Genomic DNA, 26,052 nt, shown 5'->3' with positions numbered 1-26,052 from the left:
TCTTCGCCCTCTACTGGTCTCAAATGTGTAATATCAGTACTAATTTATAATTATTGATTTTCTTTCAAACTGAGATGTAGTTATAAAGTATTTATAGATCAGTGCAGTACATCCCTCATTGTAATGTGCTGGCTGAGAAGTTATGGAACAATCTCAGTATTTCTTAACTTAAAACTTAATCTATTCAACACAAGAAAATATATTAACAAGCAAAACTATAATCTGCGGACATGTCAGTCCATTTATTCAATGATCAACATAGTCAACCGAGGTCACTTAGACCCTTAATTTGAAAGCAAACATAAATACATGAAATCTGTGTGTACAGCAACAATGGTCATAGTTTAAGAGCTCACTTCCAGTAGATCCCACAGGGCTGGAAGCAATGCTTGCCACTAACACTAAGACTTTGAACTAGGACTGGATAGGATTTCAATTGCAGCAAATGAAACGATCAGCTCAACACCTTGGTCTCCATAAGTTGAACTGTTCTGAACCTGGAGAAATGACTCAATATAATTTGACCAGAAGGCAGATCTGTTTCAACAAAAGCCTGAGTTCTAATTCATAAGTCAACAATATCAAGAAGAAAAAAAAAAAAAGTGTCACTTTGTAATTTTACAGAACCAACTGAATGGCCAGAGTCTAATGTACATGATATCACACATTCACCCACACTAGATCTACAGATCAACATATGTTACTATCTAAAAATGTTTGAGAAATATATAAATCAATGTTTAAAAAGGGGAAAAAAAAAAGGTTTTTTAAAAAGCTGCACATTGCCATCCAACTAACAATCCTGTCAACAAGAGACTGCAGTCTGGAAACATCCAGATCAAACTGGTTTTATTTTTTCTGTTTTTTGGAACATGTGAGAAGAAGTTAAGGAAATTATACACTTTCAATCAGATGACTAACTTAAGTACTAAGAGGCAACATTTTCTATTTCTAGGCTCTAATTAGTAATATGATCACTAATATACCAGCTCTGTGAAGACTCCTCCACAGTAACGGAAATACAAAGGAACACATTACTCTGGGTGGGTCACCTTGAAAGAATGTCAGAGAACAGAGGAGCAGCAAAGATTGTTCACAAAACAAACAAAAAGCAGGCACCTCAAAGGTAGGCCGCAGTACAGTGGCTTGATGATGTCGAGCAGGGGTTCTCAACCTGTGTGTCGCGACCCCCTTGGGGGTCGATTGATGATTTACCAGGGGTTGCCTAAGACCATAAAAAATAAGGATTGTTATTGTCTATTCTTCTATTGCTGTGTGTGTCTAAGGAGGGGGGGGGGGGGGGGGGGGCGCAGCAGAGTGGTATATTGTAAAAAGGGGTCACCGAGCTTAAAAGGTTGAGAACCGCTGATGTAGAGGCAGATCTACAACAGCAGGATAGATCAGAATGGAAAGATGTGCTATAGTAGGTCTGTAGTCCCACCGGGACGCATGAACATAATGACTATTTTAAAGTTAAACTGCCACTATTACAGACTATTGAATTCAAACATGGGAAGGACCAACTGATTTTTATGTTTTTTTTTAAAGTGACTGGATTTTTTTTCTACCTTTCCCAATTGAAATGTTTAATATACACATCTCACTCATGTAACTAGCAATGGAAAGATGACTAGAAACTTTTCAAGACCAGAAAGTGTTTACCATAAAGACTAAATAATTAAGCCCCAGCTGACTACATAATCAAGACTCAGTCCCTAGATCAAGGATATGATTTATCTCTCTTTTCTTTCATCTTCAGTTTTGGAGATCCATCTGTTTCATTAAACTGTTCCTGGAGAGAGATAAAAGTTCAAACAAGTCAAAACTCAAAACATAGAGAGGTATAGAGAATTATTAAATAAATTCTCTAATTCAAAGCAAATAAAAAAAAAAAATAATAATTAAAGAAATGTTCACCCATATAAAGCAATAGAACACTGCAAGTCAGACATGGTCATGCCTTATTACTGTTACACAAAAACTAACACCCTGAATTGTATTACCAGCTTCAGATAAGAAAGATACTATACAACTATTGTAAATTAAAAACACATATGTTTAACATGGCTTTACAATAGATTGATGCTTACTTAATTGAAGAAGAAATTAAAAAACACTTTGTTTTTCTATTACTTGATTTCTAAATCAAAAGTGTATGCTATTGGTGGACTGTAAGTAATCTATGTACCATTGTTGTGGTACTACTAATGGCATTGAATATACAATTAATTTAGTTACATTTTAGTATTTAAAAAATGATTTAGATGTATGTGTATAACATAATTTGAAAACAAAAACTTTTAGACCATGCTTATTTTTGTCAATTATTTCAGATGTGATTAATGGTTCTTAGTGAATATAACAAAACCAAAAAAATCAGTTTTCTGTCCATAAATGTTCACCACTGTAAAATAACACAAATTAAACCTTTATGGCAATATCAAAAAGTCCTCAGTGCTTGCAAAACTTTCCTCCAGGGAACAGTACCAGGAAAAAAAAAGGAGACAGAGGAAGCAATGGGAACACAACATTAAAGAATGGACAGGCCTGCCAATGAAAGTGATTCTATTGAGAGGAATGGAGAAAGATGGTTGACCTATCTTGTGTGGTGCCTCAATAGTTCAACAGACTAAGGGACAGGTGAAGCTGAAAAGTTTACCTTGCTCCTAGAGGAGTGACTCTGTTGTTTAGATTTCTCTTTATAATCTCTCTCTGCATACATTTTGGAGGATCCATTGGCTTCCCCATTTTGTTTGCCTACATTTAGTGGAGAAAAAAAGTTTGGAGCTTTGAGGCAGTGCCTTCATCTCAAAAACATTTGTACAGAAGTGTGTCAAACAAGGAGCTCTAGAATGATTCTATCAATACGTACGTGAAGCTAGATAATGATCCTCACTTTTTCTTCTTTTGGAAAGTTCTGGGTCATAGGTTTCAACAGAGTGTTCCTGAAGAGAATCACTTGAGTTGATATAATACATTTATAATCTCTCCTAAACTAATTTGATACCACTTAACAATTATCCCAATGTGTCCTAGTCTACATTTTTATAGCATTTAAGAATAATGTAATTCATAATCTTTTCTTAAAATCTACACCAAAATGTTTTTAATTGCTTATAATTTAATTTTGAATAGTTCCCCTTGGAAAACACAGATTTCTTATTTTCAATCATGTTTTTCCCCCAAAAAAGGATTGTTTTTCAAGAGTGGGGGCTAAAAAAAAGGATTTATAATTTATATTAATTTTTCATATGAAAACGACATGGGATAGTGAGCTCAAGACAATTAATTTATATGTTTTATATACGTTATATATTAAGTTATGTTAAAATATGAATAACTATCATTAAGAATAGTTTTAGTTCAATTGGGATCATAAAATATGGTCTAGATCTTAATAGACTTGCTAAGTCAGTAGGCTTTTATTTTTACATTCCATTATCCAAAGTAAAATTACATTTAGGTTTTATAAATGTCAGTATTTATCTTAAAAAGGCATACAGTCCCATTTAATTCTATACCAAACTTAACATTTTCTGATAACAAACAAACAAGTTGTTGAAATTGAATCATAACAGGGTAGTGAAATACATATGAGCAAAATGGATAATTCAGTCGAAACATGGAAAATAATTACGGAGAGAAAGAGTTAAAAAAAAAATTTACACTAGAACACACAAAAAAAAATAAAAATAATAAACATACCCTCTTTTTATCTTTACGATCTTTTTCCATTTCAAAAGACTCATCAGCTTCTTGACTTGTGGGACTCTGTCAAATAAGAATTAACCTGGGAATTAGAGCTCTATATCTGTTGCTGTTACCAAACAGTGCTCTATCAAGTGGTATTTACTGTTAAAGTGTCCACTGATTGGTGTAAATACCACAATGAGCTTTAACATAAACATCTTTTACATTTCACAAAATAGTTGACCAAGTGCAAGCAATTTTTTTTTTCTCATTTAAGATAAAAAACACAACGAGAAATTTTTTAAAGGGTAAATTAATGAAGCAAAAGCTAAGATTTTATCTAGGAAAAAAATGTTTAAAGTTAACTGCAGACCATCAGAGATTGATGATTTCAAAATGATTTAAATTTGTTTTATCTAATTTGATAGTCTAAGCTATTTTAAAGTCACACTTTAAACAACAAATATCCAGGTATATATTGTATATTACACAACCTAAACCACCCCATCATTTTTTTTAAATTATGTTTAGCTTAGGCAGAAGATGCCTTATCAAAAATACTTCTAGAGGGAAGCAGGCTAAAAGAGATGGGGCTGACTTAGGTGTGTCTAGAGGTCACAAGGTCATTACCTTTCTGTGCTTGCTTCGTCCATCCACTGGCGACTCCTGCAATCAAGAAGTAAGTTGCGCAACATGTCAACATGACATGCAGCGGTTGTGGTGGTGGTAAAGAAGAAGATGGTGATGTGGTGGCAAAGCATCTCATGTTTTGTTTTAGTGCCACAACCATGCCAGGCCAGCGTGCAATTCATCATGCCCTTATCTCCCCCCCACCCCACCCCCTCCGAAAACCCAATGATTACATTGCAAAAAAACCAAGCGTATCAAAACAACATATGATCAGGGCATGATGAATTGAAGACCATTGAAACAGCTTTCATTGCAGCAAGAAAAATATTTTTTAAAACAATTAAACAAATGTTTCTGATAAAAGCAAGACACTAATTAGTGAAACTTTTATTTGACTTATGAGTTTAGCTTTTGCAGTTGTAAGACCTAAGTAAAAAAAAATCTCTCTAAGAACTCTTGAAAATAAGATATGGTTTCAAAGAAAACCTATTACCCTATGTGATTCACCATCAATTTTGGGTTGAATGAAGGTGGACAGCACTATCTCTCATGATATTTAATATAAAAGTTTTATTTCTGTTGGTATCATTTTTTGGTTACTGAATGAATATTATTTCAAGATCTTTTTTTTTAATGTGGATACATTCATTTCTTTCTTAACAATACATTTTACAAATAGGCCCACACATGTTTAGACTTGGGTCAGTTTTTACTTTCAAGATCAAATGTAAAAAAAAAATTGGTCAATGTGGGTCTTGTTCTAATGGAAGTAAAATATTTTGGTCAAAAAAAAAAAAAAAAATGAAACAGGTTTAGGTCAATAAACAGAAAGAAAGTCTTGAAAAATACATTGGCATCCTTCATTATCACTTAGATAATGGACATTTGTTACTATTAGAATCAACATTCAAAGTGATAATGTGCAATATAGAGAAATAGAGAGACAGACAAAATCAATGCTGCATACAATCTACTGCTGGTTTGTTTATTCATGGACCAAAGTGTACAGTACACTCACAAAACAATGTGTACAGTACACTCACAAAACAAAGTGTACAGTACACTCACAAAACAAAGTGTACAGTACATCACAAAACAATGTGTACAGTACACTCACAAAACAAAGTGTACAGTACACTCACATAACAATGTGTACAGTACTCACAACTGTTTCTATCAAATTTGTTCTCCCACCTTCCTGTTAACATTTCATTTGTATCCTTACTAGCCAAGAAATGTAATCAGTCCCTCTCTATGGTCAACACCTTCTGATCTTAAAAAAGTTTCTAGTCATCTTTCCATTGCTAGTTCACTGAGACCACTGAATGGCCACTGACCATGGCTCCATTCCCCACCCCTTTTTTTTTTTTTTTAGAACATGCTAACAGTGCAGCATAAAGACAAACATATTCATTATATTTCCTGTTATTTACATACTACAAAAGACAAGTATTGTTAACAGAAGTAAATCTCCCACAGCTTTAGACAAATGTACAATCCCACTGGGGTGACAATAAGCAGCTACACGTCAAACCATCATCACAAAACAAGCTGACAGGTAAACAATGCAGGAATGCAATGCAGACAGGTTGAGATCTAGTTGCCCTTTTATACTGGAAGCTTTAGTGATGTTATCTAATATATGGCATAGTGCAAAATTTACTCTCAGCATGGGAAAATTGAGTTGATGTCTACAGAAAACGAGTTAAAACTCAAACATCACAAAGAAGCTTGTTTTAAACCTAATAACTATTTCCAATAGACCACAATGCATTTGAAAGCATAAGTATCGGAATTTAAAAATGGATACCCATGGAGAATTCCAAACGGTCACTGCCTCAGAATACATGTCAAATCACAGCTTTCATCAATGTTAATATTTCTTATTGATATCTGCACTGAATTCTTGCCTTTTTAAAAACTTTAATACAAATTCCAGTTCATTACTTAGGAATCAGATTTCAAAGGAAGATAAAAAATAAAGTGAACTAAAGAAAGAAGAATGTGTTGAGAGGACAAATCAGAAAGGGTTGGATGTTAGAGGCCCAGCTAGTTGTTTTCATTTCAGTGGATAGAGGATGGAGAGTGATTCGTTTCTGTATGGAGAGTGATTCGTTTCTGTATGGAGAGTGATTCATTTCTGTATGGCTCCTTCAGTATGACCTTGTTCTTAAGTTGTTTCAGACAGCTGCAGAAGATGGATTAACTCTTGTATCACAGCAGTACATCAACGTAGCTGGCAGTCACTCAACATGCTGAAGACACCAACTTCACTTGAGACTTCTGACCAGGTGGGAAGACAGCACTGCTTCGTTCAGGCAGCAACATTTTATAACTTTGCTCAAATAATGACTTTCTTTTGATATCAGGACTCTGATAGTTGAATGGCTTGCAGGTGGTATTAACAGCAGCAAGAAGAGATCATTGATTATCTTCCCTACTATCAACTTTCAAGGCGTCTATATTTCAGTCATCGGCCAGTGTCAGTATCTTTCATCAAATGCTTCTTTGACTTTTAACTTCAAGTATTGGTAAACCAAAGGCAGACAGCCCCTTCTTGATTCTCTTGTACACAAACTGATGAGCAGCAGGTTTCATAAGACCAAGTTCCTCTCTTCACAGAAAGATTTTTGTCCACTACCCCTCTATCTCCTCAAGAACAGGATGCTTATCAAACAGATCAGGCTTTTGACATCTTGAAAGGTTAATTTCTTCCTCTGTTCCATTGGTTTCTTTGGCAACAATATTACATGAGGCAATAGGCAGTCGTAGGCAGAGTGAGGTTAGTTGGTTTCGAACCAGACCACTTGCAATATACATGAAAAAATAAGTTATCCATCCAAGATTTGGCTCTCTCTATGCAAGCTGCTTATCAATGTTAGGCATTATTGTTTTGAAGGAAGGGTTTCAAAGTGATCAAGCTCTTTGTTTTTAACATAAGACATTTTCATTTCCCTTGTCACTGTGCTCTCTATGTCTGGGATTCACCTTTTTCTCAAGCCGCGATGTATCAGTATCATCCATTTTGTGCCTTCGTCTCTTGTCATCTGGCCCCAGCATTTTTGGATCTTACTGCCTCCATTTCTCTTGTTTATTCAAGCTCTCTTGTGTTAATCCTCTCCTTGTTTCACCTTCTACTTCCATTTCCACATTGATTTCCTTATTGATTTGATCTCTGCTTTGAACACTTTTCATTTGATCTTTGTTTTATTCACATTAGACTTTGGGTTATCTTTTGACGCTTTAACACTTGACGGAGAGGATACTCCTTAAACCATATTGTGGTTAGCTTGTCTGGGAGCACTCGTCTCAGGACAAAAACCTTCCACTACACTTGTATACTAACCTGAGATGACCCACTCGTTTCCAGACGCCTTCGTTTAGGATCTGAAAAAAAAAATAAGCATTAAGTTTCCACTGAAACCAGATTTGGTCTTCAGAACGACTGTAATGGTATAGAACAAATGACAAATAAAGAATAATGCTTACAGTGATTGAGAAAAAGGATTGTCTGGCAAATATGGACAAATAATCAGAGAATATTGGCATTGTTTTTGTTGCTAACTGATTGAATCAATCAAAAATGAATTCCACACTTGTAAAAGAAGAGCACTGCTTCTATTAACTGGATGTTTTATATCATTATTTATAAAGCCCCATAGAAAATAAATAATATGGAAAGAAATCATGTGACTTAAAAGAATATTTTTTTTCTCTCTTCAGTAGAACTAGTATACACAAAACTGTACAACAGGAGGCAGAGTGGTAAAATGTCAAGCTTTGAAATAGACGTTTACAATTCCAGAGAAAAATGAAAGTTTAAATTCTGTATTTTAGGTCAGTCAATATTTAACTTAACTCTAAAAGGTACATTTAACTTAACTTTAACAGGTACATTTATTGGAAAACAGAAAAATTGTCACATTTTGCATAGATTAGAAACCAGCTATTTAGAAATACAGGTATCATAAGAACAGGAGATCTAGCCTTGAAATCTTAACTAACTGGCTACTTAATGTCCAGGAGATCTAACCATGAGAACTAACTGGCTACTTAATGTCTAAGTTGGTCTCAAGATTCGATTCCACTAAAGAAATGATGGGGCAAGCCAAACAAAAAATAGGCCAGTGAGAAGTTCACAGGAAGAGAAAGTTTGGAACTAAAAAAAAAAAAAGTAGATGAATGATCAACTTTCCTAACTGATCCTGAACTAATGATATTACAGTTGACTTTGTACCTCTTTCCTCCAAATGTTTGGGTGATGGCTCAGCACTATGTCTGTGGGAGGATGAGCTCAAGTTGTGGCTTGCACTGCTCCCTTCGTAGTCTTTCACCCTGGATGAATGTCTCTCTTCCTCCTTGGCGAAGGCTTCACGTTCTTTCCTCTCACGCTTCTCTTCTTTGGCTTTCTCTTTGGCCAGCTTGGTTGCTTCCCTGTCTTTGCGGTCACTCTTCTTCAATTTCTCCTCCTTGGGCGTTTTGGGCCTAACTGAGTCCTCAGCCTGATCTGTGCCTGCCTGCCTGTGGTGTTGGTCAGGACTGTCGCGAGCTTCTTTCTTTACTCTAACAAAATTGAAATATTACAAGTTAAACCTGGGTTTAGTAAATAACAGGTGAAAAAATGTATTTTACTAACAAAGAAAAAAAAAAGAATGATACATTTATTGTTTGTAAAAAATGTTTGTTTGTAAAATGTTTTACATGTTTCGGATGTTCCTTCAGAGTTGAAGATAATTACTTCCTAATCTAAACCTCCTGCAGGACGACGGGGGATGGGAGCGGGCAGGGTTTGAACCCTGGACCATCAATAAATCTGAACGACAGTCCAGCACGCAAACCGCACGACCAGGCAGCCATCCTTGCACAGATCAATTGGGTTGGGATGTTTGTACAATTTCAATTGTCATCTGACAATTGTGGTCAAGTTTAAAATAAAGTCATAAACAAAGAAAACTAGCACAAGGGAACCACAATTTAGATAGAACACAGAGGAGAAACTAGAGCTCCAGTCTTCAACCTGATCAAACCACATGAAAGTAAAGGAAGTATTAGGTAAATAGAAAATGTGAGGAAGTTTGCTTTCCTTTAGCTCCAGCTAGAACTGACAGGTTCAAGAAGTGGCAGGTTCAAGTTGTGACAGACATTTTAACTCCAATTAAAAGCAAATATTAAGAAAAAAAAAACTTTGCTAAATTTAGATCAAAACTGTATGAAATATTTTGAATGTGACAAAATTAATTTAAAAAAATGTTAAAAACAAAGTATATGATACCAACAAACATAGAAAGAATGGAAGAATGATGCAGTACCTAGAGCAGGTAGAAGCAGTAGTCTGTGAAATAAAAGTCACTTGATGTCAGTTTACCAGTGTAGACTCTCTTATTAGTATGTATTACTTACAAGTTTCCATTGTTTTCTGGTGCATTGCTTGATCTGACTTTAGCTTCCTTCTTTTCTCTGGCTTCTTTTTTCTCTGCTGCTCTCTTCTCTCTTTCACTTTCTGTAGCTCTCTTCTCTTCTCGTGAACTGAGGTCAGGTTTGACATCTTTGGAGCGTCCTGGTCAACACAAGACAAATATCAGAAATGAATAAGAAAGATCAGAAGAATCATTGATCCTAAAAATATTTGACAAGTTTTAAACAGGTTAAAGCCTGCCTTACCACCTATGCCTCAATGGATCACTGATCTTAAAAATATTTGACAAGGCTTAAACCATCTTTCTCAATCACTGATCCTAAATATATTTGACAAGATTTAAACAAGTTTCAGCCTGCCTTACCATCAACGTCTCTCTTAGTACTGATTCCTGATGAGCTGTCTGACTGCCGTTGCTGTTGTGTCTGATTCTGTGCTGCTGTATTGTTGGTTTTCTTTGGCTTAGGGAAGAAATATGTTTCATTACTTTCACACAGGGTAGATAAAAAATGTATTTTAAATAGTCCATTCATTGGTCTATGTATACAGTAAAACTGTAGAACGCATTGTTATTTTTTTAAATAAAATTAATGTTGTAAATGGGGATACAGTTTGACAACAGACTCACTTCTTTAATATGGAATTCCGTTTCTTGTACCCACGTTGGTTTCTTGCTCTTTAACTGTCCAGCATACCTAGCAGAGCATTACATAAACATTTGTGAAGGCAGGTAAATCTACATATATACCAAGGCATTAATAAAATTAGACTAAACTATCAGGCAACTCAATGTCTAGTTTGAGTTATAATAGATCATTCTTTCTTACCCTATAGCTAATGCATAAATATCTGGTCTTTTATCCTTCTCCTCTTTACTCAGTTTATCCACCCGTCTTTCTATGGCCATTCCAATCTGGGTCATTCTTGGGAAGTGAGGCAAAATCTGAGAGATAACAAAATGTCATGTGACAAAGCTATATGTAAAGTAGAACAGCTGATATCTTATCTTATATAATACAGACATTACTTCAAAAAAGAAGATGATTACTTCCTACGCGTCATGCATATTAACCAATGACTTAAATTCTGCCAAGTCACTGGTTTTCCTGGCTAGCTCAGGCAACCCATTCCATGCTCTAATAGCACTAGGGAAGAAGGAATATTTGTACAAATTTGTCCTAGCATATGGTACGAGGAATGTGCCTTTATCTTTGTGTCTTTCAGAGTATTTTATTAAATTTTGTTTTTGTATTTGAAGATTATGGTTATCTACAAGACAATGTAAGATGAGTGAATAAAGACATGACCAATGTTGGGGCTTTAACTGCAGATACAAAGTTAGGGTTAATACTGTGTAGTGAATATTTGTAACTCAGTATGCTCACAATGATGTGAACATGGTCATCTTTTTTTTTTTTTTTTTTGAATATACCAGCAGATAATTAGTGAGAATTGTCTCCAGTACAAGATCTGACAGGAGAAACCAATTAGATACTCAGTACAAGATCTTACAGGAGAAAACAATTTGATACTGGGCCACAAAACTATTAAAAAAAAAATCCTTTTTAGGATTGACTGTTTGCTGTGGCTAACATTAATGTATCTAGAACAGAAACAAAAAAAAAGGACATCTTTTCTGTATCAAACAAAACTTGATTCAGCCCATACAGTAAGAGTTGCTTTGACATACAAGCAAATAATGACCTGAAAGAGAAGTTCAAGTCCAACAATTTTTTTTTGTTTCACCTGAAGCAGCATTTACATTCAAAAACTATTAGCTGCCAAAATTGTGTCTCTATTTTCTTTGACAGACTTATGCAAGCAAGTATTTTCTTGTCTGAAAATAAAACTAGCCCGACCTTGTTGAAGACTTCAGTCTTTAAGACGATTGAATGAATCTTTCATTCTAGACACATCTACAAAACTATTAAATTGGGTTCAATTCTAATAGTTAGCTTCTCAATTTTTGATGACATCCTATCATCACCATCAACAATGACCTATAATAATCATTTTATACAAAAATAAGCTCAGAATCTTCATTATCTGAAAGCAAGAACTTATCAAAAACTTACTTTGGTCAAAACAATCAAAGAATTTCTCATCTGACTGTAGTTCTTGGACTCCAAACATGTAATCACAGACTAAAGAAAGAAAAAGGTAACAGTTAGCCTATTTAACCAGTCTAACTAGAAAAGCAATAGCAAATCCACGTTTTGGGCACCCCAGATTCTGGATCTAGCACAGGGGTTGTACTAAAGGTATAAGAGATGGAGGCACTGAGCTCTGACACAGGCTTTGTCTGCTCTGGTTTTATACTGTTGATGCACAAAATATTTTTAAAAATTTATAGATGTATATATAAAAAAAGGGGTGGGGAGGGGGAATTCTGTATTATTAAACATGATGAGTAATGTCTGATTATACAGTGAGCATTTCTATAAGCTTTTTGAAATGTGTTTTTTTTTTCCATGGAGGATCCTAAATAAAGTCAAAATAAGAAAAAACAGGTGTGAGAAGACCCAGAAGCAGCCACATACTCCTATCAAGGTTTGTATAAGGAAAGGGGGGGGGGGGGAATAGTTAATCATAATCCTCACATTCGTAATGCTCTTATAGTTACCCCACCAGATCTGACTGTTTAACAAAAGAAGGGAAGGGTATCAGTCCCCCAAAAAGTCTAACCCTAAACTTAAACGCAAAGACATTTGATTTTTAAGTCTTCACCTTGGTTAGCCTAAAATGCCATTTATGACAAACATGTCTGTAATTCTCATAATCAAGTCTGTCCATCTTGTTATTCATATCAGTTCCTTTACGGAAGACTGTTAGAAAACCTGGAAAGTTGAAGCACTCCTGAAAGTAAAAAAAGTATAAAGTGAATAACTGGCCTAGAAAAATGTTAGCACATCTTAGCATGTCTTGTGAGAGAGAAAGATTGTTCACCTTTTCATAGATGGCTGGGCTGCTGTGCCACCTCATGACAGTCTCTAAAGCACTGCACAGAAATCTGCCATAACGTCGAGCCTCATTCTCAGTACAGCTAGTCACTGTGTAAGTAATGTCATTGAAGACCTGAAGAAAAGCACTTCAGAAATGAATATATAAGAATCCTGGGTTGAAACAGCAACAAAGACATTAAAATCTCACACTTTATAGTTTGAGCTGAGACTTAAAAAAACAAAAACAATTTACAATAAGTTTCAGGCTCTATAGAAATCTATAATTAGAAAAAAAAAATAATTTTTTAATTAGTTAGTTTTTTGGATGATTACCTGACATCTACATATCTTAAAACAACAATATGGGATGGAGTTTATGTATGTAAAATACTGGTGCAAACATATATAAATATATTGTAATTTGAATGAATTCCAACTACAAATATTGTAGATAGAATGTGCCCAATACTTACCCTATCATAAGTAATAAGAGTGGAAAAATTTGGTGTTTTTAAATTATGAAGAACTTGTATAAAATGACCACAGTATATGGCATCACTGGCAGTGAAACAACAGCGTGGAAACAAGCAATACTGAAGTAGATTGGTGGTCATCTCAGACTTGAGAGTCCCTGGGAAACCAGTGTTACAACAAGATCAGATATGGGTACAAATTTATCAATGTATGTATGAAAGTTTGCATGTATGAGTGCGTGCATGTGTGAGTGGCTTTAGTGTTGACTCAATCTAGTGATGCCAGGACATTGTACCTGTGGGAAACCAAGAATGTTTCTCCTCTTCTAGTCTCTCCATCACTCTCTGGACATGCTCCACCTGCCTCCTAGCTTCATCTTTCAATCTGTCAATTAAGATCTTGCATCTTTCTTGCTCTTTACGTTTCTTGCTAGCAGGCTGCAAGAATTGAATATCATAACCAGGTTGTTATTGATTTCCGAAGAAACTATAATTCAGAATCGAATCCCAGGCCATCATATAGAATACATTGACTACAAAAAGATCGGTCCAAAAATACTTGCATTGGAACTGGGCAATTACATCAACATGTTTTCTATAGACCATAGATGTCTAAATAGATCACAATTCTTTCATTTTATTTTTTTAAATCTTAGTTGTGGCTTTGCTTTTCAACATACAATTATACATAAGACAAGCAATCAAGGACAGACTAAACAAGGTGACTGAGAGGTAAAGTGCTTGACTTTCAAACAAGGACAGACTAAACAAGGTGACTGAGAGGTAAAGTGCTTGACTTTCAAACAAGGACAGACTAAACAAGGTGACTGAGAGGTAAAGTGCTTGACTTTCAAACAAGGACAGACTAAACAAGGTGACTGAGAGGTAAAGTGCTTGACTTTCAAACAAGGACAGACTAAACAAGGTGACACAGAGGTAAAGTGCTTGACTTTCAAACAAGGACAGACTAAACAAGGTGACACAGAGGTAAAGTGCTTGACTTTCAAACAAGGACAGACTAAACAAGGTGACTGAGAGGTAAAGTGCTTGACTTTCAAACAAGGACAGACTAAACAAGAAGAGAGGTAAAGTGCTTGACTTTCAAACAAGGACAGACTAAACAAGGTGACTGAGAGGTAAAGTGCTTGACTTTCAAACAAGGACAGACTAAACAAGGTGACTGAGAGGTAAAGTGCTGCTTGACTTTCAAACAAGGTGACACAGAGGTAAAGTGCTTGACTTTCAAACAAGGACAGACTAAACAAGGTGACTGAGAGGTAAAGTGCTTGACTTTCAAACAAGGACAGACTAAACAAGAAGACAGAGGTAAAGTGCTTGACTTTCAAACAAGGACAGACTAAACAAGGTGACACAGAGGTAAAGTGCTTGACTTTCAAACAAGGACAGACTAAACAAGGTGACTGAGAGGTAAAGTGCTTGACTTTCAAACAAGGACAGACTAAACAAGGTGACAGAGGTAAAGTGCTTGACTTTCAAACAAGGACAGACTAAACAAGGTGACTGAGAGGTAAAGTGCTTGACTTTCAAACAAGGACAGACTAAACAAGGTGACTGAGAGGTAAAGTGCTTGACTTTCAAACAAGGACAGACTAAACAAGGTGACTGAGAGATAAAGTGCTTGACTTTCAAACAAGGACAGACTAAACAAGGTGACTGAGAGATAAAGTGCTTGACTTTCAAACAAGGAGTTCCTGTTTCAAATCTATGTGAATACTGGGATTTTTAATTTTGGGACTTGGTTGGTTGTTGTGCTGGCTGTGGGCCATAGAAACAGATGATAATTACATCATCTGCCCTTCAGATTGCAGTCTAAAAAGGGAACTTACTTATTTTTTAAATGAGGTGGCAATTAATTTAAATGCCTGGCAAACTTTTATTGGTTGCCAACACAAATGGTTGGAATGATAAAGGAATGATAATGTGAAATGTGTTTAATGTTCTTGAAGTATACAAAATTAATGACATCAAGTCTACGTACCATGTCTTTGTTAGCTTCCACTGTACTGATTTGATTTTCCTGCAGCAAGATCTGTTTCTCATAAGCACCTTTAGGAACATACAAGTCATACATGGACAGTGACCAGAAAGTGATGTAGAACTGTGGCCTGGAACAAGGAAACATGCATTGGGTTACACAAGGGAATCAATCATTCATTCTTGAATCAAGCTGGGCTGCTATGTAAGACTTACGTCAGGTCATCCCAAATTTTAGATGAAAACACTGGCTTGATGGCTTCAACCACTGGTCCCATAACCTCTTTGGAAGCATTAATGTAGCAAATGGTCTAGAATCAATGAGACACAAAAAAAGGTTTATGTAAACAAAAAAAAATGAGTAGAAAAAGACAAAAGATTGAACAATATACTAAAAGCTACCTTATGATTCTTTTTATCCTTCTCCAACTTTTTCAGTTCGTCATATTTGACCTGGAATGAGATGTAGAGACTTGGGTTCACTCTCTTAAGTATTGCACACAGTCAGTAGTACATTAAACTTTTTTTTAAAAACAAAAAGTGAAAGTTAAGAATCTAGGGTAAATGATGATGCAGTGTGGCTCAGCACAATGACCTTGACTTCACCAGCTGTTGCTGCATACCCATCTAGAGTAAAAACCATAATGCTTCACCAAGACCCAAATCTGTGATTCAAAGGCTCAACACTTTATCAATCAACTACCCTGCCAAACTTAAAAATGGAGTACTTAAGAATAATTATAAGAACAATTTAAAGATGAAAAGAACTATTTGCTTTTCAAAGAAAAAAAAATTAAGAAACATATTGTTATACTCAATCTGGGCAGACAATTCAATTTGAAGCTTACATTGATTGCATGTGCATAGAGAAGTCTGGAGAGAAAGAAGGCAGCTGAATGAGGGATATGGTAGGTTGATAACAAGACATCAATGGGAGGTAATCTTTTCACAAACTCTTCTGTACTGAGTTGCATGGAGAGGAAACTGCCAAACTGGACTAGAGTATCTTGACACTGAAAAACAAAGTGGTCTGTTAACACAACAGCTAAGACAATAGGGTCACTTTAAAACATTAACTTTCTAGTCACATTTCCCACTGTCAACTTTCTAGTCACATTTCCCACTGTCACTAACAACTAAGATGACCTGTGAGGTTGAGTGGCATGAACTGCTTGGACACATAACAAGGGGGCATAAGTTTGAATCTCAATGTACATCAGGAAATTTTTATATTGACATGTGATCGAGTTGTGTTTGCTGAGCGGCCAAATAACAAGGAAGCACAAAAACTTTCTCCCAGATACCCTCTTTTTTTAAAATTTACTTGGCTAAAATGTCAAAATAATTACAAAGTGCAGAAAAATATTAAAAAGGAAGCGTGGTCAAGAGGCTAAGTACGCTTGAACTTCTCCTGGCTACCTATGAAGTGGGCTCGAGGTTCGATACCCTACTCAAGCTGAGTTGTGTTTACCGAGCGCCTAAAGGCAGCACGGAAAAATCTTCTCCCAGATACCCCCTCCCAATGGTCCACAAATGAGATTGGACCATAGCGCTCTGGGCCTGCTATAAGCATGAAAGTAGCGCTATATAAAAGCTACAATTTAACATACCAAAAGAATTATAACCAGACAAATGAACACATTTGATGAAGTGAATGAAAATGTGTGCCACTGCCTACCTGGTCATAGAGTTTACCAACTAGTTTTAAATGTTTGTTGACATCTTCAGCAAATACAGTGCTGTCTCTCTGCTGAGACATCAACAAGCACAAGGATAAGGCAAGGTCGTGCTCTAGCAATGTGTCTTTTAAGCGAGTAGAAGATTTTTTTGTGTTCCGAATTTGAGAAAAGTTGCTGCCCTGTAAAGTACACAAAATGCATGAGTGTAATAAAAATTGTATACATTCTGCGTGTTCAACATTCAATGACACTATTACTTGAGATGAACTGTACCTCTTGTCTGACCAGCTCTCCACCAGCCATTGCTTCCAACTGATCATCTGTGACTTCTTCAGAGATTTCCACCCCAGCCATTTTTTGCACCACCTCTCTCAAGAGCAGTAGATCAATGCTAGAAATACAATGTACAGCTGTGTCAATAGTTCTTTTACAAATTTACATTCAAGTGATGCTAGGGATGATGCCCCCAAAAAAATATTTCATTGAAACTAGTTTTTACCTTTTGCCTGCTTTAAGCTGATTGGCCACATACTGCAAGATACCTGTCAACTCTACTTGGTATTTACGACAAATAGCTCCAGCAAAGTTGGCAAGACCTGACATTGGAATGAAAACATTAAGGTTTATTCTTTGATGTTAACATTATGAGAACACAAGTTATTGAATGTTAAGCTATAATGAACAAAAACTATTAAGACAATTTAAAAATAGCTCAATGTATTACTTTGGAGCCAGAGTGAGATATTCATGTTATCTGTTTTCATCCTGTCTTTCTCTGGATTAGCAATGGCTTCAATGATGCAAACTGTTTCTAATGTAAGGATCATTAAGTGTTATCTATTATTCATGTTTAATTGTTTGACATTTTTAAAATAGAATGTATGCATTATTTTCACCAAACAGAATAAATAAACTCATAAGATGGAAAACTAAAGCTCATTATCCCATGTCATGATCATAGGAAAAAATATTTTAAAGAACATTATCGTAACAACACTTTTTTCTCTGTAAAATAAATTGAAAACAAAAAATAAATCAGGAAATTCAATACGTCTATGGGAAAAAATCTAAATGCAACAATTGAAAGCCCTGTTCAAGAGACAAAAATGTTTATACAGTTATACAGATATTTTTGTTAGCTAAGAATAATCTTTTCAAACTAATGTAGTAAATGACTACAACATTAAATTACACTTGAAGAGTTTAAGAACATCCAAACCACTTTAAAGGATACATGTTAACATGTCATAAGAAATAGTTGTCAGGTACTTGAGGGAGTCAACAACTGGACCAATCAAGTTATCATACCGCTGGATCTGGTTCAAAATCTGACAAGATAGTGATCACAAATTTGTAGAACATTGACTCAACCAAAAAATCTAAAAGATATTTTACTACGGATATGATGATCCTTACACAGCGACAAATAAATTGTAAGAAAAAAATATACATGCATATACTCACATATTCAAATACAATGCCAGGATTACTATGACTCAACTTGCCTAACTGTCGACCAGAGGGTTTCACTGTCTCTTTAGAAAGACGCCTACAGAAAAAAAAGGAGTTTGTTTAAAAACATGTCTACCCTATCTTTATGATTTATGAATTTAGTATTTAATTGAGAATCCTATTTATAAACACAAACTATAGGCAGTTCATTGCAAAGTTAGGATTAAATACAAGAGAAACCAAGGGCAATAATTGTCTAAACATCTCAGGACACAAGTTTTAGACTTACTTCATGATGTATTTGGCTCTATCCAGACAATCTGCTCTTGTACGGATAAGTATTGGATACAAGAAATAACTCTCATTTTTCCATGTCCCATAGAGACGATATCTGAATTGTAAAAGAAAGTTATTGTTTTTTTCATTCATTAAGCCTCTAAGTGGGCAACACATTTTCTGGGTAGGGCAACAAGAAAAATGTTATTGCTAAAGGGAGGCACACACAAAAATCTAAAAGATGATGCCCACTTCAAAAACAACAAATGACCATGATCAAAAGATAATTACAGATGTAACAACATTAGCTCTCTCACCTTATCTCATATGGATAGAGCTTCAGTAGACTCCACAATTCTTCAGCCATTGAGCAATTACCATGCAGGAGGGAAAGAGATGGTAGCAGGACTTCTTCAAGAGCATTTAAAAACCCATAGTAAGCAATTTCATCCTCTGGACCAATGCCACCTGAGTGACGCTGAAATAGTAATTTAAAATTATGTTCACTCTGTTCTAAAATACACACTCAGGCTATAACTGTATTCAGTGTTAGCTTAGTTTAAAAAAAAAGTGTTGAAAAGTAATTTTTCATTTAATCTATTCATGATCTATATATTTAAAAAAAATTTAATAACCCATTGTAACCAGAATGTTGTACTATTCATTTCAGTTCTACCTGTAATTTATTTTGTAATACCATTTTGTATATGGGAATTCTAATGCTTTGTCTTAGACATAAGAGAATGATATGATGGTGATTACTTAAGGGATATTAATTGAATATGATCTTGCATCTAATTGTATTTCATTTAAATATTTATGAAAACATAATTAGTTGAACAATATTTTTTTTATTGCAAAATAATATAATCATATTTACAAAAACAATATTTACATTTGGAACCTGAAAGTGCTTACCTTTGACATGAAGGCTTTAGCCAATCTCATTATTTTCACCATCAAAATAGGATCCCGAGAAGCATATGGACCAAGGTAATACAACATTGGCATGGCTAAGTGATAGAGCTGGTGATAGGTGTAGGCTAGAGGACAATCACAGGATTCTACTTTCTTAACTCTCCGCTTGGCTAACACAGATGCTAACCCTATGTTCCTGAAAGATAAGAATTTAGGATAATGAGACTAGTTTTTTTTTTTAATTCTTATGAGAAAACAAAAGTCAGTAAAACATCCTACTGATATTAGTTCTATTTAGAAATGTAAACTTACTTTTCATATAGAGGTTCTATCACTCTATGTACTAATGAGCACAGGGCATAGGAGATGGATGGATGAACCAAAGCAAAGTTTTCAGGCAGCCTGTCAATGATGGCCCTAGCATTCTCCCAGGCTCCTATTTCTAGCAAAGCTTCACACAGACCAAGTTTTTGATTGTTTTCTCTCTGAAAACAAACAGATAGCCAAAATTACTTAAGTCACGCTGTTAACCACTTCTTATTAATATATTCTTTAATCTTTCAAAACAAAGAAACATGTTTTGTTATTCTAAAGCACAAACTTAACATTGTCATTAATTCTGCATGTGTTTTTAGTAAAGATAAAGTTAACCTTTCAGACTTTACAATCTATGGGTTGGATGATGTAAAGGTCATCTGTTGCAGGGCACACGGTTAACAAGGGTGTCATGTGGCCAGCACAACAACCAACCGCCTTTACTTTTCCCCCAACTAATGTCAGGCAGAGCTGGATGGACTCAGAGGTGCTCTAAAGATCCAGAGATAAAAAATCTGACTCTTCATCAGGATTCAAACCCAGGAAGCCAAGAGCTTTATCACATCTACTAAGTGTATTTAACAATTAGTCACATCATTGTTTGACAGTTAGTGACATGTATTAGTTGGTAAGCACGAAGCACATGGTATATTCATGTTTGCGATGTTTTGAGTGTGAAACAAGCATCCACAGTTGAATTGTGGGCAAGAAATCTCGTTCTAGAATTTTAACCACATGGGTAGAGGCAGTGATCGCCATGTTCTTAAACTGTAAGGATGTCTAATGTAGTAGATTCAACAGTTTAATACCAGTTGTTTACTTAGAATATTTCATTGGATTTATGAAGCATCATATGCAATTCTTTAAGGCTGGAATTGCCACTGAACTGTTATTTAATTTTATAGTAAATAAATCTTGTCAGCTAACCAAGGTCTTATTTGATGAAGTTTAATATGTGTTGTTCTGTATGAATTGGAGTGGACTTGTGTGACAGCAAGTAGTACAAAATTCATCTTTAATTACACTACTATATACAATCAAATGTCACATAATAGCAGTGACACCATTGTTATACTACTAAGCTCAAATACAAACTGTCACCACTTCAAAGTTGGTGCCATACAGAGAGACACTATTTTGATATTGTGAGTTTAATTCCCAATTCATGGTTTCTGAAGGTGAGCACTTTTAACCTTAAGCTTAGTAGTTACTTGATAGCAGTCAGTAAGGGGCATGCATTGAAGGTAGTCACTTGAGAAAGTTATTGCAAGCAGTCACTATCATTGGCCTCCTTCAGTCGTAGGACGACTATGGTTCATCTCAGAGCACACTTCCTTATGTGGCTGTGGAGCCCTATTTTGGAGAGACACTCCCGTCCACAGATAGCGCAGGTTAAGGTGGCTTTTGCTTCGGTGGTAGAGGAGCTGGCCATTTTTCGGATTGTGCGTTTTTCTTCCTGGGCTGAGACCCATGTACTTTCACTGTCCATAGCTTTCTTGGTCACTGTCTCTCTCCACCTGTTGCGGTCTAGAGCTATGTCTTCCCAATTGTCAGTATTGATGTTCACTGATTTGAGGTCACGTTTTATTACATCTATGTAACGCAGGTGGGGGCGACCAGTTTTTCTTGTGCCAGTCGCAAGTTGACCAGTCAAGCAGTCACTATAGAGTTATTATAAAGCAGTTGAGATTTGTACCAGTTAGTAAGTTATTACTATATTTGTCAAGTATTTCTATAAAGGATTATTACTGATTTTTCTTTGGATTGTGTATCATATTTCCTATGTAGTGTTGTTATATATACATTAAACATATCTGTGTCTGCTACATCAAGTGTTATTTCCTCATTTACGAGAGCTGTATAAACATGCAAATATTCATCCTGATAATGTCTACAATATATAACTCATTATAATATGAACCCACCCAACCACCATCTAAAATAACATGGTGACACAAACAAAACACAAAATTAATATAGAAATAATGACATACAATTCTGAATTGTTTATACTAATGAACTAAAAGCTTGAACTACTACTAGACCTTACCAAATCAATAATCTGTTGTTCGTCTTCTTTCTTTTCATCCTCTTTTTTATCAGCCAATATCACAGTACTCAGCTTTTTAGCATAGGCTTTGGCATCTGAGACTTCTTTGTTATGAAATGGAATTATTTCAGAGTCTGCTGGTAATAACTGTCAAATTCACAACCATAATATTACCAGTACATTCAATACAGAAGAGCCAAATTTAGAACATAAACAACAGCGTCAAATCAAAATTATGAAAATGTTTAGAATGACAACTACAAGCATTTGGAGAGATTTCTTTAAGTAAAAAAAAAACAAGAAGAAAGAAAAAAGAAATACAAAATGAATGTTTTTGAAAGCTGTGAGCCATATTTTCACGCATTATATACCCAGCATATATGTATAACCCGCACAAATTACAAATTAAGTAGAAACAAAATAGTACGACCAGCACCATTACATACCCCGCATGTGCAAAGTGTGACTAAATTACCGGAAAATAAAGTACCATCATTGGAACGATTTGTGAGGTTTATAATGAGATGCTCATAAAGCTTTCCAATATACACTTCACAAAAACACAGCAAACTGTACAAAGGCATAAAGACCCACCAATATGTCCATAGTTTCCGTTATACTATGTTTATGAATAAAATTATTCTTGGTTAACCCAGTACCTTTTTACACTGGCACAGCTGCCATTCATTGGTAACAGTTGTATAACCCCCGGGCTATATGTGTGAAGATACAGTAGATGTACAAGTTCAGAGTATTTACCAAAATCAACTTACATAAGGATACAAGTCATCTAGATCTACCAGCTCATTCTTTAATAAAAGTGCTGCACATGTGAACAATGATTTGGGAGTGCTCCAGTCAGCAGACTGAGAAATAGAACAATTCAAATGAAACAATGTCAGGATAAACAAAACACAAATATGTTGACATGTATCATGATGATAGCTTTAATTCTTCACATAAGCTTTTATCCTAACAATGGCTCAGACAGCAGAACAAAGAGTATTACCTCTCTGAAGTGAAATTTAAATCCTAGAATATGGCACAAAGTCAACTTGTCTATAATGTATGCGCGCAGGAGTGGAACATAGAAGGGGCTCTCTTCAGGATGGCATTCAAAAGCTTCAAGGATAATGTCTAACACGCGGTTAGGATCAAGATCAAAACAACCTAAAGAAATATAAAGAAAACGTTGATAATTAAGTTACTAATTTACGCCCTTTTGAATTTCAAAGTTGAAAATTAATTTGACTGGTTTTTATTACATCATAAAGATATAATGGACCAATGAGTTACCAATCAATGATTGAATATTCTGCAGCACTTGTTCCCAGGAAATCTTGAGATTGAAATCTGGATTTAATTCAGTGATTAATTTTGAGTAGCCTTCACTTTCTTCTCTTAACAAATTAAACTTCTGCTGCTTGTAACTGAAATAATAATAATAATAATAATAATAATAACACAGTAGCTCATGCTTGCATAGAATTTCAAAACTATTTGTATGCTATGATTCACAACCTGTAAACAAAAATAATAGAAAAGAAGAATAAAATTGGAACCAACTTAATTGCATAACATTTGGAAACCATTATTTTTTAAACAGCTCAATTGCTAACTAGCACAGCACCTTTGCTAATCACCTCATCTTAATATTTTAATAATTCATATTTACAACTGACTAAAGTTGTGTTCTGGTCTAAACATTTGAAGGCTAGGGATTTGGATTTGGGAAGGGGGGTCAGGGTTGCACACCAGGTATGCCTTTAAGCAGGTTCCACTGTATTCCTAATTCCAATCAACAACTTACTAAAGTCGAGTTTTGGTCTTCACATATTTCTGATTAAATCCAACTTGAGAACTGACTAAACCAACCAACTCTAAGGAGTCTTGGTCTAATCTTTCTTTTAAAAGGCCATCAGCTATAATAGTGTTCTGAAATAGTACACATAAAAATACTTTTTTAAAAATACAACACTACTATTAATTAAAATATTTTTTTTCCTTATAAATTGCTGCTTAAAAAAAAAACAACAACAACATTTATTAGATGAAAAGGCACACACTTTAAAAATCTATAATAAAATAAAACTAGCAGAGATTATTATCATGCCTGAAATAAAATGAAATGAAACAAAGACCAAAATGAATAAGGATTTAACACACTTAAAAAAAAAAAAAGAAACTAAATGCACCCATTTATCCGGTGACTGATTCTGTCCAACAATGTTCTTTTTGGATTTCTTCTGATAAAAACAATTTTTTTCTAAGACAAATAGCTTACTCGTAATGCCCCAACTAGTGTGATAAATTTCTCTCTTGTCAATTCATCAGAGCAAGCAGTTTCAACATCTGAAATGAAAACAAATCAATTAGTGTTAAATATATGTAAAGAAGCCTTTTTTTTTTCAGATTCCATTTACTTAGTGTAAGTGTGCTTAAAAATAGGAGTCTTACCCACTATTCCCAGTACATCAGCAAGTGTAGATGGTAGCCATGGAAATGTTTCCTGAAATAAAAGACTTGGTGCAATATATGCCCAGATTGGTTTTTTAAAATATATAACATCTATCCTAGTTATAATATATAACATCTATCCTAGTTATAATATATATAACATCTATCCTAGTTATAATATATAACATCTATCCTAGTTATAATATATAACATCTATCCTAGTTATAATATATAACATCTATACTAGTTATAATATATAACATCTATCCTAGTTATAATATATAACATCTATCCTAGTTATAATATATGGCGGAAAACAGATTGAGCTTTCAACATTCTACTTTTAGGACCATTTTTTTGACTAATTTCAAATTAGCTATTATTGACATATTATATATCAATTTTATTGCCCAAGAATAGAGGAATTCAAAAAAAATAAAATCAGAAGCAACAGACAATTATTTAACTTGAAAAAATGAGGTCAAACACACTTACCCCTAATAATGAAAAATTCATCACTCACAGAAGATATGTCTAAAAATCCATGAATTTCACAAATTCACAGTATTATTAACAGAAAAATGTGTCACAAAGTAAAATATTTTTATAGAACATTTGAAAAAAACAATAAAAACTAGTTTCTTAAAACATTTATTCCTATTAATTAGCCTCCCCAGACCCCACCCCCTCCGTAAAAAAAAATGGTTGCAAATGATACTTTATAATCATCCTGAAAAACAAAACCAGTATCAGTTTTGACATATTATATATCAGTTTTAATGCCCAAGAACAGAGGAATCCAAATATGGCTCATTCATTATCATCAGACAAGTATTAGACCATAAAAAATGAGATCAAACACACTTACCCCTAATAATGAAAAATCCATCATTCACAGAGGGTATGTCCAATATTCCATGAATTTTACAAATTCACAATATTATTAGCAGAAAACTATGTCACAAAGTAAAGTATATTTATAGACCATTTGAAAAAACAAACAAACAATTTTTAAAAATATTTATAACTAATAAATTAGCCCTCCCCCCTCGCCCCACCCTACCATAAAAAGTCTTTTTTTTTTCTTATATCTTCATGTTTTAACAAACTAATATCAATTTTAGATAAAGTTTATAGATGTATAATTTTAGACTAGAAAAGATCTTATATTAAATGAAATATTATCAAGATTTAGATCTCTTCTAGTTCTTGATCAATTTTTAGATCTAGGTCTAGACTCTAGACTACTATACTCTGACTCTAGTCTAGGCTTATAGATATTAGTCCTAATAATAGGTTTTGCATAGTACATGATGTATTCTGTTTACTATCTCATATGATCTCAATTTTTGTATTTGTTGTAATTGTTGCTGAGAAAAGAAATAAAAACAACTTTTATTTGGTTTATAGATTCTATGTGTTTGTTGTTATTTTTAACTATGTCCATAAACCATAAGTAGATCTAGATCTATATTTAGTCTCTATCCTACACAGCTAATAGTTTTTTAAAATTATTTAATCTTTCTAGATCTAGTAATCTATTAGATTTATGCCTAGATTTAGATCTTTAAAAGGAAAAAAAGTGTTTTTGCCGATATATCTACATTCTAGCTCTATCATCTAGATCTATTAATCTAGAACTACCAAGTATCCTACCTACTTGAATCTCTTCTCTATAGTATAATTGACTAGATCTAGATTTTTTCCACTTTAAGTAGTTTAAGATGTAGATCTAGAATTCTAGATTTAGAGATCTAAT

General features: G+C 34.5%; 1 protein-coding gene across 2 annotated transcripts in view; it reads right to left on the bottom strand.

The window, feature by feature from the left end:
• Window positions 1-216: 216 nt before the first annotated feature.
• The window catches only part of LOC106080289 (THO complex subunit 2-like), a 29,479-nt gene continuing 3,643 nt past the window's right edge, over window positions 217-26,052 (bottom strand). The window contains exons 3-40 of one of the 2 annotated variants that reach the window (XM_056038738.1): window positions 24,294-24,345; window positions 24,121-24,188; window positions 23,647-23,771; window positions 23,133-23,266; window positions 22,846-23,006; window positions 22,610-22,702; window positions 21,837-21,983; window positions 19,784-19,956; window positions 19,472-19,667; window positions 18,871-19,031; window positions 18,567-18,668; window positions 18,290-18,374; window positions 18,060-18,153; window positions 17,550-17,630; window positions 17,325-17,421; window positions 17,099-17,216; window positions 16,825-17,004; window positions 15,995-16,159; window positions 15,549-15,599; window positions 15,363-15,457; window positions 15,151-15,277; window positions 13,448-13,589; window positions 13,152-13,309; window positions 12,683-12,811; window positions 12,464-12,592; window positions 11,812-11,880; window positions 10,564-10,679; window positions 10,365-10,431; window positions 10,101-10,197; window positions 9,721-9,877; window positions 8,558-8,883; window positions 7,667-7,707; window positions 4,321-4,356; window positions 3,706-3,771; window positions 2,873-2,945; window positions 2,660-2,757; window positions 1,732-1,792; window positions 217-875 (exon numbers count right to left, since the gene is read on the bottom strand). In XM_056038738.1, coding sequence (XP_055894713.1) covers window positions 850-875; window positions 1,732-1,792; window positions 2,660-2,757; window positions 2,873-2,945; window positions 3,706-3,771; window positions 4,321-4,356; window positions 7,667-7,707; window positions 8,558-8,883; window positions 9,721-9,877; window positions 10,101-10,197; window positions 10,365-10,431; window positions 10,564-10,679; window positions 11,812-11,880; window positions 12,464-12,592; window positions 12,683-12,811; window positions 13,152-13,309; window positions 13,448-13,589; window positions 15,151-15,277; window positions 15,363-15,457; window positions 15,549-15,599; window positions 15,995-16,159; window positions 16,825-17,004; window positions 17,099-17,216; window positions 17,325-17,421; window positions 17,550-17,630; window positions 18,060-18,153; window positions 18,290-18,374; window positions 18,567-18,668; window positions 18,871-19,031; window positions 19,472-19,667; window positions 19,784-19,956; window positions 21,837-21,983; window positions 22,610-22,702; window positions 22,846-23,006; window positions 23,133-23,266; window positions 23,647-23,771; window positions 24,121-24,188; window positions 24,294-24,345 — 4,296 coding nt within the window. In that variant the 3' untranslated portion in view covers window positions 217-849. Of the gene's footprint in view, window positions 876-1,731; window positions 1,793-2,659; window positions 2,758-2,869; window positions 2,946-3,705; window positions 3,772-4,320; window positions 4,357-6,483; window positions 7,708-8,557; window positions 8,884-9,720; window positions 9,878-10,100; window positions 10,198-10,364; window positions 10,432-10,563; window positions 10,680-11,811; window positions 11,881-12,463; window positions 12,593-12,682; window positions 12,812-13,151; window positions 13,310-13,447; window positions 13,590-15,150; window positions 15,278-15,362; window positions 15,458-15,548; window positions 15,600-15,994; window positions 16,160-16,824; window positions 17,005-17,098; window positions 17,217-17,324; window positions 17,422-17,549; window positions 17,631-18,059; window positions 18,154-18,289; window positions 18,375-18,566; window positions 18,669-18,870; window positions 19,032-19,471; window positions 19,668-19,783; window positions 19,957-21,836; window positions 21,984-22,609; window positions 22,703-22,845; window positions 23,007-23,132; window positions 23,267-23,646; window positions 23,772-24,120; window positions 24,189-24,293; window positions 24,346-26,052 lie in introns of those variants that run through there. The other variant, XR_008779416.1, reaches the window with a different exon arrangement.

Source organism: Biomphalaria glabrata, chromosome 8 (genome assembly GCF_947242115.1).
Source record: "Biomphalaria glabrata chromosome 8, xgBioGlab47.1, whole genome shotgun sequence".
In the NCBI taxonomy this organism is placed as follows: Eukaryota; Metazoa; Mollusca; class Gastropoda; family Planorbidae; genus Biomphalaria; species Biomphalaria glabrata.
This window is presented reverse-complemented; position numbering and strand designations above follow the sequence as displayed.